Raw genomic sequence first — 15,001 nt, 5'->3', positions numbered from 1 at the left:
GTTGGTGGATACTATTTAAGCATTTAAATTTATATTTTCACCCTGTTCTGATATGCAGATTCTGAATTATCAGATTATAGCTTTTAATTCTTTTAGCAATGCAAAATAAGGAAATTCTGAATCCACTCACTACAACAAAATCTGACTTTGAGTATTCATACTCATTACATTGCCAGACTTACTGTAGTTGAACATTAAAATGTAATTTTATATCCAACTCATTGCTAGTGACAACAAAATATTACTATAACTAAATGCTAAATTCAAGTCAGTAGGCTGCCTCTATCAACACTTGTATAAGAACAGACACATTCCTACAAGCTAAATTTCACATATATGTTCTCAACCACAGATGTGTGGACTGTTTTCTCCTGTCCCATGGAAACGCAGAAAAACAGTATCCTCTGTCCTGAATGATTTTGCATTGTAAATCCATGTTACTGAAACAAAGTTTTTTAAAAAAATCCCTTCAAAATGAAGGCCAAAAGCAAACAAATAAAACCAGTCACTCAAATATGTATCCATATCCTTCCCACCACAATCTGAGTGTGCTTGCTTGAGTCACTAAGCCAGGTTGTCAAGGTCTCCAGGAATTGTCTGCACTGGATGTGTTCCCCATGAGGCACCAAATGAAACACAGAAAAGGCAAAAGCAAATTTAAGTTTCTGGCATTTCAGCTTTACAGAATGATAAAACTTAAAAGGAAATTCATATTCTTATATTTCATGACTGTCTTAAGTGGGACATGCAAAACAACTGAGTTGTCTCATTCTAATGGAGAGATGCAAGTCTGGTCTTGACCACCCTGACCCACTTGCCAAACAGGGAGCTTTGAGGATTTTAGCATAGCAAGTGGCAGGATAAAAACAAGACAGAAACCTCAAGAGAGAGGAAGGATAAATGACAAGACTGGGAGTGCAGCAGCCCATGCCTCCGCTCAGCTCCAGTGATCACTGGGATTCAAAGCTATCACATTAAGCTGAAAGTCTGCTGCAGCTCTTACTCCTCTCCTCAGCCATCAGCTACAAATACGAAAAAAAAACAGGTTTCAATTAGAAAACACTACTACTTGCAACCCCCCAGAAAAAGTGCTTGATTGCTCAGGGTAGAAATTCCTTCAAAAGCAGCAGCTAGCAGACAATAGCATATGCTGAAACGTCTTTAACACTCTTCACGTGTTTTAAACAAATTCCTTGTTACATGCAGTCACCTCAGATCAGTCCTTCGGGCCTTTCCCACACAGCAACGCCTGTATCATGCAAATTTTCAACATGGCAGAGGAAAGAAACCTGTATTCTTTATGTCATTTTGGATGACACTTCAGTTGGCTCCCAGCTCCACATACACCACAGAGAAAACTCTTACTTAAAGTATGGTGCTTACATTTCTGATAAATCATATTCTGAAATTTTTGTATGTTGAAGACAAAAATTGTCATGCAAATTTCAGGTACAGACGAGTATTGAAGAAATTAGTACAGCCTTGATTTTTGATAAAAAAAAAAATCACTATCCAGTTATAAACCAGATACCAAAGCTGTAAATACTACGCAAAAAAAGTCCCCAAGACTTATTTTTTTCACAAGCTATACTGAAAGCTTTTTTAGGTCTTTTCCAATAAGTAATTCTCATTTCCTTTGTTCCCAATGCTCCTCTGTCATACACAGAGAGCAATGTAAAAAGCAACAATGTATGAGGCATCAGGTGGGAATTTCCTGTCTCACAACAGTCTTCACTCAACTCAACCTCTTATTTCTCTTGGCTTAACAAAAACATATTAAGCTATTATTATCATCAGTGAGACTGCTGGTTTTACCCCTTTTTTATATAAAACCCTCACAGTACTGAGATATTCTGTCTTTATTTATGCAGAGATGTTTCATATGAGTAGTTGATCAACGCACATGAGTCATCCAACATGAATCACTTCTGTCTAGTGCACATCACTAACAGCAGTCCTGTCAATGGTCTTCAAATGGCACCAAAATACAACAGGCTGCGAAGCATGGTTACTTCAGGACATGCCTTCTTACCTAGTCTCAAAGTACTTAGGAAAGGCTAAACAGTGGCTTTTACGGCATGCTTGAAGAGGGACAAGTTATCAAGTGCCGTTTCTCATATGAAAGCATGATAACTGCACCTTGTAAGAAAATGCATCTCTTCATGTAAGCATGTGTAAGAGTATCTGTACTTCAGAGCTCAGTTCAAAACTGAACCAAAAAATTGCATCCCAGACTCCATCCATACTTCATGGTTACAACACTAGAAGGCTTTTCAATTTCAGGTGGTCAGACACACAATACTCAGGCAGATTATTTCCCAGTTAGATGAAAATCAGTTTAAGGAAGCTTTTTCTCTTCCTTGCCTCTCCACCCACCTGCACCCCCTGCCCTTTTTTTTTTTTGAGAGAGATTTTTGCAATTTTAGAAATACAACATGGAATTCACAGTGAAGCTGCACCCATGTATTTGCATTCTACACATCAAGTCACTTTATTACTTTGACCACTACAAGATAAAGCAGTCCAGTCTGTCAGACTGGTTTCATGGAGGATGAGTATTTCTAATTGAGAATTTATTCCAGACTCAATACCTACAGATACCAGACTTCAGGCTAGCTTGGTGAGCTTTGGGACTCTGCAGTTATCTACCTACCCATAGCAATATGTAGTTCACAATACTTCCTGAAAGTATTTGTTCTTCTGTACTTCCTTGCCTCCTGTCCTAGCAAAAAGATACCTGCTTCAAGATCTCTTTCAGATTTGAATTCTCAGAGACTACAACTGTCATCTCAATCATTAACTCTACCTTTGTTTAACAGTTTGAGCATCATAGCTACACTGCAATATGCAAGGAGCACACAGATTTTAACAAGTCCAGATGATCTACTGGCACCAGTCTAATTTGTACTACATTCATTGTACAAAATCTAGTTGTAAATTCGCCTTTTTTTTTTAACTACACTGGCTGGTGCTACAGATAACAGAGGCAACGAGAAAGAATTGTCTTCCATCTAAATACTCTTTCAGATATGCTTAATTATGAAAAATTCAGTTTTATGTTCATTTACAAAACCACATCATTAACAGCTCCATCAACTGGACTGTGATGATGGAGGAGAAAGCAAGAGTGAACCATATCAGAACTATTGTGATTTGTGGCACAGGAACATCAACTACTGAAACAGTGTTTTCAAAGTGATGAAGCACTCAGACCATGCAAAGAAAAAGAAATTACATTGAGTAGATCTGTTAAATATATCCACCTGAAAACAAATTAAAGGAATAAATGAAAAGCAAAGACTGAAACAAAGCAATATAGAATTACAGCCTAGCTCAGGCTAACACAGATTGAAGAGGTACCTGTTGGAAGAGAAACATGAAACTCTTATAAATACACTTTAATTACAACATAGTACATTCGGAGTAAAAGTGGTACCTCAGTGGGAGGTATCTGTTACCAAGAGCTTTAACAGATTCCTGACTGAATCGAAGTATTATCTCAAGAATGGCTTAGGAGATACCTATGGTAGAAATAGTCTGGTGCTGGAAGCAAAAGCAAGATGCACACAGAAAGGCCGCAGTGGGAACTCAAAAGCCTAGTGGAGATGAGAGCCTCAAAATTTCCAGCAACTCCTTCAGTGACGACTTCAGATTCAAATTTCTCACAGAAACACAGAATAATCACACAGAGTAGCCCAGGTTGGAAGAAACCTGGGAAGATTATCTGGTCCAACCTCCCATGGGAAAGGGAGCCTGGATGAGATCATCTAGCACCCTGTCCAATCACATCTTGAAAACCTGGAGTGATGAAGACTCCACCATGTCCCTGAGGAAGTTCTTTCAGTGAATGATTGCTACTGCTCTAAAAATTCTTCTTTCTTATATTGAGACAAAACCCCTCCCAGTACAACTTGTAGTCATTGCCCTTTGCCTTCTCCCTGTGGCTCCTCATAAAGACAGAGCCTCTGCCCTTTAAGTACCGGAATACTGTGATGAAGTCCCCCAAGCCTTCTCTTCTTCAAGGAGAAAAGACCTAACTCCTTCAGTCTTTCCCCACAGACTGGTTCTTCAGCCCTTCATTCACCTGCATGGCCCTCCTGTGGACCCTCTCCAGTACGCCTGTGTCTTTCTTTAACTGTATGGACCAGAACTGGACACAGTAATACACCAAGTACAACGGGATGATCTTGCCTCTGTCTCTGCCAGTAATGCTCTCGTGGATGCAGCCCAGGATCCAATTTGCCTGTGTTGCTGCAGCAACACTGCTGACTTACGTTCTGCTTGTTGTCCACTAGGACCGCAGGTTCTGTTCAGCAAGGCTGCTCCTCAGCCACACAGACCCTACCCTGTACTGGGATATTTGGTTATTTTGACCCAGGCGCAGGACTCTGCACTTGTCCCTGTTAAACTTCTTACTCTTCTTGCTAGCCCACTCTTCCCGTCTGTCCAGGTCTCTCCATAAGACAGTTCATCTTTATGGGTTCATCTCACAATAAGCTGGTCTCAAGAAGTGCTTAAGAAAAATCAGTATTGTGGAAAGATCAGTGTCTTTAGTATTCTAAGAACACAATGATGAGTATACTGCTATACAGCCCATACTTACTCACTTAACTTGGAGAAGGAAGGTCACAGCACAGAAGGGCAGAGAAAAGACTGGGGAAGTGAACTGAGGATCTCAAACACTCCATGAATTTTTTTCAGACTGTGTTATTTGTGTAGCTTTCTTGGACTATAAAAAAGAACCATTTCTTTGCACTGTTGATTGTTGTACTTTATTTCTACTTGAGAAGGTACTTGACAATCAACAATGATCACGTTGCAAAAACTCTACCAGAACTCAAATATAAATGAGGGAGAACAAAAATACAAACATTATAGTGATGCTTGTGGATGCCTTAGGTTTAATGGGACTATTAGAGTTTTTAGTGGTGATAACTTAGGGTTACCTTTAACAATTTTAGTAAAGATATCTCAAAAAAATCTGTTCTACTTCTAGAGACCTTAACCAGTTATTGTACTTGCAAATATTAAAAGCAAGTACTTTAGCAAAAGTTGTACTTTTGAAGAAAAAAAAAAAAAGAGTTACACTGAAAGCCTCTCAGTCAGTAATCCAACAGTCTTCCTTACCTTTGTGTTCCCAGGTATAAAGCTTGACAGCTCTAGTTCCACAATGGTTAAGCTCTAGAGGAGGTGGTAGTTTGGGGTGATGGAGACGGGTGGGTTGGTTGGTTTGTTTTGATGCGGGTTGTTCTTGGGTTTTTTAAATCACTTGCACCACTGATGTATCTCATATCATTTGAGCCCTACTTGCAATGGAAGTGTGATAACATGGATTTTGTCAAACCAGTTCCAGCCAGTCTTGCTGCCCAGAGCTCTGTTCTTCTATCAGAAGCTGCTACCTTCACACAGGTAAGTTGGTAACCATTTCTTCCTGCCCAGACCTCATCTCTTCTGGTTCATAATCCATCTCCCTTTAAATTTATCTTCAGCTTCCATTCGGCCCAATTCACTTTCTCTGAATTAATGCCTTTTGAGAACATCATACGCTTACAAATTAACATTACAGAACACCTATCATCTTCCAGATCCCTTCTAAGGGTTCTAAACTAAGCTACGGAAACCTGTAAATTCAGAGGTTTTAGAACAGAAAATGACTACATTTTCATCAAGTGCCAAAAAACAAAGTCCAAAAAAGAGTAATGAGAGATTGAAATATTGTGCTTAACTCCCTTTTCTCTCCTTCTTTTCCTCTGAAAATACAGTTTTAAGCAAGCCTTCACCACCACTACAATTTATAAGCAGAAAAATCAGGACTTCCACACTACCAGGGAAACTGGCTCTGGACAGTCTGTTATATCATTCACTAGAGCTACCAGGACCTTTTAAAAAGAATAATATTTTTTGCTTTACACCTCTACTTGGCTTAACAGAGCAGATTGGACAGGATGCAGTATCGCGAACTACACAACCTGACTTGCAAGCATCAGCATCCATGCACAGCAAATCTCTAAAAAGAGTGCAACTTCAGGGATCACTTTGTATGTTTTAATATTTACAGAGAAGAGCTTTACTCTTGGAGTTCTTGACTAATTATTTACCAAAACCCCCTCTTTAAAATATGAGACTGTCCTCTAAATCTGACACTAAGATTATGGCAAAAAGACTGGTATCATTTAATCCCAACAGATTTGGAAATACTTACTTCAGAAAGTCACACCCAAAACGTAGTTCACAAAAACACACACCTCAGCCACCACTCCATCAAGTCAAGTTATCAAGTTTTACACTATGTTATGATATTCATTTATTTAAACCCCACTTTTAAATCCTCTGCTATTCCTCATTAAGTAAACAACCACCTTCAAGGTGTACGCTGAAGATAGCTAAAATTGGATGCTAACTCATTTCCTCATGAAGATATTACATATGCTTCAAAGGATACGCTCTGAAGTTTCACTTCTGCAATAGAGATATTTCTCCAGTGTTTCAGATGGGCCAGTAACAATGTCATCTCTGTAAAACTCTCCAGCAGAAGAACCCAAAATAAGAGAAGGAATCTGACTATGGTACAGCAGGTTTTTCTAAATAACGGTGCTAGACTTGCTAAGGGGACAGGACACAACCGGGACAACAACAAGCAGGGTGTTCCACATTCAACAAAACACAAACCTTCGGTATTACGCATCCTTTCACAATGCTCATGTTATGATTGGGATACCCAACAGGAATAGATACTATCCTAGATTTCTTTGACTTTTGTCATACTTAAAGCATTTTAAATACCATTTTACGTGTGACTAACAACATAGCTATGTATTCCATCAGAGCAGAAAATAACTGTACCTGAAAGGTATGCAACTTTTTCCTTTAAAATTGGCAATACTTCCATAGCCTTCATCTCATCATTTTTGCGAAACCCTAAAAAAAGGAAAAGACAAGGTAATTAGTCAGAAATTCAGAGAAGCTCAGCTTCCACATTTAATGAATGCACTGTATAACATTTACCCTTGAAATACTATCTGAATGTTACGATTACAGCAATTAAGATAACCTTACAGTAAAAGGTTGCAAAGAAAACACACTAAACCTTTAAAATATGTTAATGAAAAAGTCACTGGTTTGACTAGCTTCACACAAATAGCACGGTCTGTTAGGAAGTCTCAGTAGAAAACCAAATACTGGAATCTGCCCTTTTCATCAGTAAATAAAAACTATCAGTTGGATCCCGTTGCTTTTAGGCATCCCAAATCCCACTTTCACTTTTTGTTCCAGCAGAGAGTAGTATCAAGCTAGTAAGAGTAGGTACCTTTAAAACAATTACCAGACAAAAAAACCCCAAACAAAACCCAAACCAAAAATTCCCAAATCCCTCTAAAACACAACAAAAAGACCCACAAAAAAACCCCAATGCTATTTACATGCAACTTTTCATACATCATTTCTGTAAACAGAACTGTGAGATAAAGCTCCCAACCATGTCTTTTCTGCCCCGACAGGAACAGCATTTTGTCATGTCAACTCTATACACCCATGGAGTTTGAAGTGATCCCCAAACTGAATGACTGCAGTCAAAGCAGCACATTACCAACTTGTCCCTACTCTCTACTTCCACTTCATTTCTGTGACCAGATTCTAAACTCCTCTCTTCTTTAATAAGAGAGATTTTCGTAAGCATTTTCTTTATGACCTTATATTCCATACTGACCTGTACAATACAGAATTAGTCCCTTTTGAGCCAATCTTGTTAATCTTACAAAAATTGGGTAGTTTTGTACCTACACTTCAACTGCCTGTATGATCCTTCTCAGCCTCTTTGCATTCATGTGCTTTTTAAAAAAATCTCACTTCTGAAGAAAGTACCTTTTCTGGGGTAAGTGGGAAGCACTTACTTCTCTATCACTGCTGAAGCCCAGAAGTGCTGTTAAGTAAGAGAGCCCCAAAAGCCTGTCACAACACAGTAGCTGTGTTAGTTAAGAGCAACAGTTTGAGCTATTTGGAAGGTTAAATGAGCTTCTTGATTATTTTTCAGAGAAATCTTACAAGAGCAAGCTCTGGTGTACATGTGGCACTTTTCTAGAATAGATTGTTCTTCCTCTGCGCTAAAGGGCCACAAACCGTCAAGAGATGGCAGCAGAAGCTGTCATTGATGCCCAGCAGGGAGGCCATCATTTCACTTCCTCCTCAAAAATATCCAAATGTTTCACATTCCCTGGTCTCAGACTCTGAGCTTTAACGAAAGAGCTGTGCATTACAGAGCTAAAATCTGAAGGTATCACACCAGTGTCACCAAGTAACATAAGATTTGTAAATAAGGACATCATATATGTAAAATGCATCACAGGTTTTCTATTCCAGCCAGCTGAGACTTCTGTGTCACTACAGTATCTAGTTATGGGCACTACCCTTTAAAACAGACCCAGGACACACCAAACAGAACAACCAAGGGACAAACATGGCCAAGTGTTTACACGTCATGAGCTATGAGAAAGGACTAAACCAAATGACACTGTTTAGTCTGAGGAACTGAGGGGTGACATGGTAGCAGTCCTCAAAACACAAAGTCTAGTGGTGGCAGAAGTAAGCTGGCTAGAATTACAGTGAGAAGTTTACTTTAGACAGTTTTGCAAAGGAAAGAACAGTGAAGCAGCACATGGGATTGCCTGTGGAAGCCTATGGACTATCCATCGCTGAGGATTTTCATTTTTAAAAGCATTTAGACAAATGTCTGTCAGCAATGGGTCCTTCCAATTCACTATAACTGAAGTGTTCAACCAGGACATTGTCTCAGCACCCACAGAATACAAACAGAAAAATAAACAAATCCTCTTCCAGCCATTGGCTAGTTCCTTGTTTTTCCATGAACACCATAAACCAAAAACAAACCCAAAATTCAATACACATTCTCAGAAAGGCCAGACCAGGAAAACTGGCTCCTCAGGTAACAACGCTGCATGGAGGGCTTCTACACGATGGACATTATTTTGGAACTACAGACCAACAAAGCAGCGAAGGGACACAGCTATTTCTTTTACATTTGCACGTAGACTTTCAGGGGTCTAAGAGAGCCCCAAAGGAACCCCTTGCATAATTCCCTTCCTCTAGAAGGACTGGCTATGGGTTATCAGCCTCTAACTGAAACTGCCTACAGTCTTCTTCCTACTAAGCTTTCATTTAGTAGGGACTAAACCCTTAAACAAGAGTTTAAGAAAACCTTGGGCTTAAACAACAAATCTAAAAAGAGAGCAAATACCTTTTTTCCACCTCGAAATATTTGGGATTTAGCTGACTGTTAAGGCATACAGGCACACTTCCAGAGTTAAAGTTTTTTTAATGTGCTTTGAGCTACCCACCATAAATTTAATGCCAATTTAGCATGCTCAGCTTTCATTTCAACCATGGCAATTCCTTTTCTTTACAGTAAATTCAGAGGTAGAAAACACTTTCTCCTCACCTAAAAAGCATGCAGGAACTAGTGCTGTATTTTAGCTCAAAATTACCCAAGACACTGATGTTACCCACAACTTGCCTGCTCAGACTTCTAAGCCCTTAAACTACTTCACCTCAGATGATACGCAGAAGCTGCACATTTTACTTCGTCTGTGGCATGTAAAAAGCAAGAAACATTTAGCTAACGTTTCTTTGACTATTAAGGGGCTGCTCAAGGTAAACACCCTAACAAATACATTAGTGCTTGGCTCGTGTTCTGGATCTGCATATCCTTAAGGCCCACTGTCTGGATTATCATATTCCAGCCGCTCTAAACAGCCTATTTTTATTCCACTTCTGCAGTGTTAAAGCTTAACAGAAAAGACTGTGGGGATTACAATTGATGAAAGAATGCTGGGGAGCAAAGAGGGTAAATACTGCAAGAAAGTATCATATTTTTATCTCTAACAGAGTATTAACAAAACAAAAAAACCAGCAATATAAGCAGGTTTTAAGGGCTTGGGGTGGGTTCCCCTCCCCCTCTTTTTTTAAAGCCTCTGCACCACAAAACGTTTGCAATTATGAGGATTTCATTTAAAAAGAAAAAAAAAAATTAAAGGCATTTACCGCACTCAAACGAGATGCCATAAATATCTGCACCAATCTCTCCCTACACAGCTCAGCAACCTCCGCGCCAGCCGGCTGCATCACATGCTCCTGGAGGTGATGTCATCCTTCCCGGGCTGGCCGGCCCCGCCGCAGTGCCCGCACCCCTCGCCCACCGCCGCAGCCACCGGGCGAGCTGAGGGGGTGGCAGCAGACCCACTCCCGGCACGAAGCTCAAGGGAAGAGCACGACCCAAGCCTGCACGGCAGCGCTCGGCGAGCACGAAATACAAACGGGCTTTCATTCCCATGGCACACGCTTCTCTTCTGAACGCATGATGTCGATGTGTACACAGCACATCATTATGCTCTTCCTTTAGCTATTCTGATAAAATAATAAGGCATTTTTCTTTTAAAAATGTGTTTTTTCATAATAAATCCTATGCTACTATCTTTTACAGATAATTTTAGTCTTAAACAGGAAAACCACCCTTGATGTTTTTAGTAACTATTAAAGGAATACTCATTTTTAATAGGTAGTATATGCCCTGCTGTTGTCTCATACATCATACAGACACTTTTCCCTAACTACCAATCAAGAAGGAAGAAGCTCAAATTATGCTAATTAATATTTAGCTCTCGCAGATTAAGTAACACACAACTAAGCAGTCTGTTTCAATGTAAGAGATTTCCCCACCCTGTGAACCTTTCACAATTACACAATCCCTGAGTTACAGCACTACAGCCTTCTAATAAAACAGTCTGTTACCACAGAGCAGTTACTGAAGCACTGTATCACACAACTAATGATTAAAACATGCAAACAAGAAAGAAATAAAAGAAAGTCACCTAAATTTTTTATACAGATTTGTACACTAGAAAATGAAGTCTTTCCTACAAACACACCACCCCTCTTTGCCCTCACATCTTCAGAGCCAGAAGACACCATCAGCCAGTCAAATTTAAACTCAATTGTCTGCAGCAGTCCTTCTTCTCATGTGTATGAACCTAAGATATTTTGCTGCAATATATTAATTTATCCAAGTTGAAAGACTTCTGAAAAGACAGCGTTCCTGGGTATAGGTATGGCCTCCAGGATGTTTCTGAGAGCCGTTTACCCAAATGTCCAGAACAACCTCCTCTCACTTGGGCTGCAAGTGTTCCCAAATCCCCTGGCAAAGATGTGGCCACAGAGCTGCATGTCCACCTGCCCTGGAGACAGAAGAGTAACCCAGCATAAAAGAGCTGCCTTTTGCCTGGAAATGGCAGTGTTCCTGTAACTCTGCTGCTTCCCTGGGTACCCAACTCGCTGAAACTTCCCATGGGCACTGAAATACAGTAAGCAAGTCACCTTTGGGGCAGTAACAGAATCTGGGTACCCTGTGTGGTAGTTCACATATCCAAGACAAATGCTGTAGTAGTCTAATGCAGAGGTACCCTTTAGACACAGGAAACAAGGTAACTGTGAATCACCTTGCGCTGCAATGACCAGTAACTTGTCACCCACACAAAGGGAGCAGACAAAATTGCCTTAAACACATCTTCTAAACTAACAAATTGATGACAGAACTGTCATACAAAACAACATTGGAAAGGGCTTCCCCAAAGATGCATCAGTGTCTCAGAAACACAGAAGTCTTTATTATTTTGAAGGAATCTTCTTCAGTGATGTGCATCGTTCAGTTATGGCAAAAAAATCCATAAATTACATAAACAAATTAAGAGAGGATGCTAGGAACAGCATCTCTTTGCCAACAGGTTGACAAAGCACTCATCCATCGCTGTCACACACAACTGACTTGAAACTGTTTTTTCTAGCCATGTTTCAGAAAAAAGGGAATACTCTCATCCTGAAAGCTTAAACCTTTAAGAACACAAGCGCTTCTCACCTTGCAACATAAAACCAAGACCTTTTTACAGGTGCAAACAAAAAAAGCCAGATTCAACCCAGAATCAACTGATGCTTTAGGCTCTCTTTAGACTTCAGAAGAGTGACTCAGTGTGTCATGTCATTGACAGTAAGCAAGTGCCTTATCTGCCAGGCTGCTCCCTCCAGCACCAGCCTTCTAATTCCTACCTCTTCTTTGACAGAAATCCCATCTCAAACCAAAGAAACCTCTTTCAGTGAGTTATTTTCCAACACAGTACTTTTCATTTCAAAGGACTCGTTCTTGATAGGCTTCTGTTCAAAAAAATCCATGCACTACACAAAGTTCTACAGGAAAGAAAAGCCCCACATAGAAACTGAGAAGCATTCAGAACTGCTACATTAATGCTACAGTTCAGGTAATCAGGGAGTTAGGAAATAATAACTGATTTATGTCTGTCATAAGTGGAAAGACATATGTGCTAGAAGATGAGAGATAAAACAACTTCAGTAGGTGGGAAAGAGATCATTTCCTAGCCAAGCAGCAACTTCCTGTATCTACATAAGGCAGCTGAACTGCAAATCCTTGCATTCACTGGTCCTTTCCTGTGACAAAATCTCACCTTGGAACAGAAAAGCTCAGAACTGTAGCCAGTCAACATTTAAGCAAGAAGAATCCAAGACATTGCTATCTTCAGCATTTCCTTTATTTCACAGCATGAATGATACCAACCACACCAACTCTGAAATCTGAGCTATTCCTCCCTTTAATTGTAAAGCCATCCTAGCTACATTTCAAGAGAAATTGCCCTCTAGTTAATTAAGTAAAAAAGGCAAAAAAAAAACAAACCAAAAGAAGGCATAAAGAAGCTCAAATGTAATAAAGTTAATGCATTTTTAGATTGGTTCCGATTTCGTTATTTGCCCTTTTTCCTCACCCATATCACAGCATGATGACATTTATTTTAATTCCTGGGAATCAATAGGTTTATTCAACTTTGCTTATCAGTTAACAACCATATACGATAAATCTCAGCTCAAGTTAACACTATCTGCCATGTTTTTCAAGTGTCCAGAGAGCACAAAGCAGGTTCCTATTCTCCCATTTTGCCATGCAGAGGTTTTTAAAATAGGACAGTGGGCAAATTTCTAAAAAGTGTATCATGCCATGAAAAATAATTTTAAACAAGGTACGAAGAGATTCATTAGCAACCGTTGAAGTCTTTTACATTCTCACTCTGGAGTTATTACCTAGAAACCAGTATGGTTTAAGTCAGTAGAACCATTTGATTATTTCCTTCAATCAGATTTGGAAAAAAATAATTGCTGAACCCCACAAGTTCTTGGGTTCACAAATGAAATCAGACCATGGAGGTAAAGGTGAGAAAACTGGACTTTCATAAAGCAGAAAATGGCAAAAAACAGCACTAACTGAGAATATGATGCAAAGGGTTGGCAAAGGGAAGCGAAAGGTAACTAAAGTTAGTGGATGTATGAGATTACTGATAGCTTTTCTTGATTTTAACTCAAGTATTTTAAGTGCCAATTTCAGTTTTATGGTAAGCTTAAGTATAAATTCATGCTTCTGTACACAAGAAAAGGATTCATAGAGCAATCAGAGCTGTCAATTCACCAACTGCACTGTTACCACTTCCCATTATAGACACTGCCTATATTCATTGCCGCTCAGTAATCTTACACCATCTTTCACAGTGCAACAAAGCAAGAGAATTCAGGAAAATCACGGCAAAGACTGCAATTCTTTTCTCTGAAACTTCAGCTTGCAGATGACCGGTCTCAAAAGGTATAACGGCAGTTAATCTCAGGAACACTAAATTTTAAGTATGCCTGTCATGGCCTCTTTAAGACCATATATCTTTCTATCTAGGAGAAAATGAGAAACTATCAGCAAATTTTGTTAAATGACATACAGATCACTGGGCAACATTAGCAACTTTGGCCTTCACCATTTATTCATTCACTTTTTCTTGGTCCAGATTCTAAAGCTTCCAGGTGACTCCAAGGACACAGCTTATGACCAGAGGGGCATGATTTCAGAGTTGTTCCAGCAGTCATAGCCATGACCTTAAGCAAGGTATTGGTTGTAGGTAACAGTTACTCATTTAACATTAAGAACCCAGTCCTGAATTTAAAGCAATTCCTGGACTATGATGTTGAGTATGCTATTGACTCCCTTCAGCTCTGATCAGACTCAAGATTCACTCATCAGAAAACATTACACCTTCAAACCCTCATTTTAATCACAGAAGCACACAGAAACATCCCTCCTCCTCTTGTTTTGTTTTGCACCCTATACACTCCCCATACATGCTGCAGGGAATTGGACCACAGCAGTACCGAGATGGTATGCAGCGCTACCACACAGCAACAAGGTGACCTCAAAGAAGTGGACAGCTTAGAAATTGCTTCAAAGTAAGAAAATGAGATTCATTAGGAGGTTACTAGCTCTTTAAGCCACTTTCAGTTTTTGGCATTTTTGCTAAGCGTAAGAGGATCTCTCTTACCATTTTTAACAGCTCTGTGGCTTGTCCTGACACCATGCCGCACCTCTCCTGACAGCAAATTATGGCGGGGGGAGGGAGCACATGTCATACAGAGGGATGTGAGACAAGAGAAAGATGCCAGTGTAGTTGATAGTAAATACTCAAGAAAGATCAAATTCACTGACTCAGTGACCATCCTTTTCTTGGAAGCTTACATACTCATATATTCCTCAGTTAAGAAAGAGCAATTACCACGAAACTAGCTGCCTCAAGTGTGTACTGCAAAACTTGTTGAAGAACTGCCTTAAGAACATTAAGTTGAAGTTGGAAAACTCCAAATCCTACATCACTCTGTTAAAAACCTGAAATTTCCTTTTAATTGGGTAACAGGAACCTTAGAGGTATCAGTATTATTTTGGTGAGGTCCTTTCCAACCTGAGTTACCCTTTGATCCTATGAAATGTGTGAGCCAGAAGTACGAATGTCCATTTTTCAACTGAAACTTAAGATGAGACTATAAAAATCTGACCGGTTTCCCCTCTTTGAAGTGAGTGGAACTGTGTTCTTAAATATATCTATTCATTTGGGATGTTCAATCC

General features: G+C 39.6%; 1 protein-coding gene across 1 annotated transcript in view; it reads right to left on the bottom strand.

The window, feature by feature from the left end:
- LOC104545613 (triple functional domain protein-like) overlaps positions 1-10,342 on the bottom strand; it is a gene marked incomplete at its 3' end in the record, with an annotated part of 50,414 nt that extends 40,072 nt beyond the window's left edge. Inside the window, exons 1-2 of the mRNA XM_010190800.1 lie at positions 10,114-10,342; positions 6,844-6,918 (exon numbers count right to left, since the gene is read on the bottom strand). Coding sequence (XP_010189102.1) covers positions 6,844-6,918; positions 10,114-10,342 — 304 coding nt within the window. The remainder of the gene's footprint in view (positions 1-6,843; positions 6,919-10,113) is intronic.
- Between the last annotated feature and the right edge of the window lie 4,659 nt (positions 10,343-15,001).

The sequence above is a fragment of the Mesitornis unicolor genome, unplaced genomic scaffold (assembly GCF_000695765.1).
Source record: "Mesitornis unicolor isolate BGI_N332 unplaced genomic scaffold, ASM69576v1 scaffold5188, whole genome shotgun sequence".
NCBI classification, from domain to species: Eukaryota; Metazoa; Chordata; class Aves; order Mesitornithiformes; family Mesitornithidae; genus Mesitornis; species Mesitornis unicolor.
This window is presented reverse-complemented; position numbering and strand designations above follow the sequence as displayed.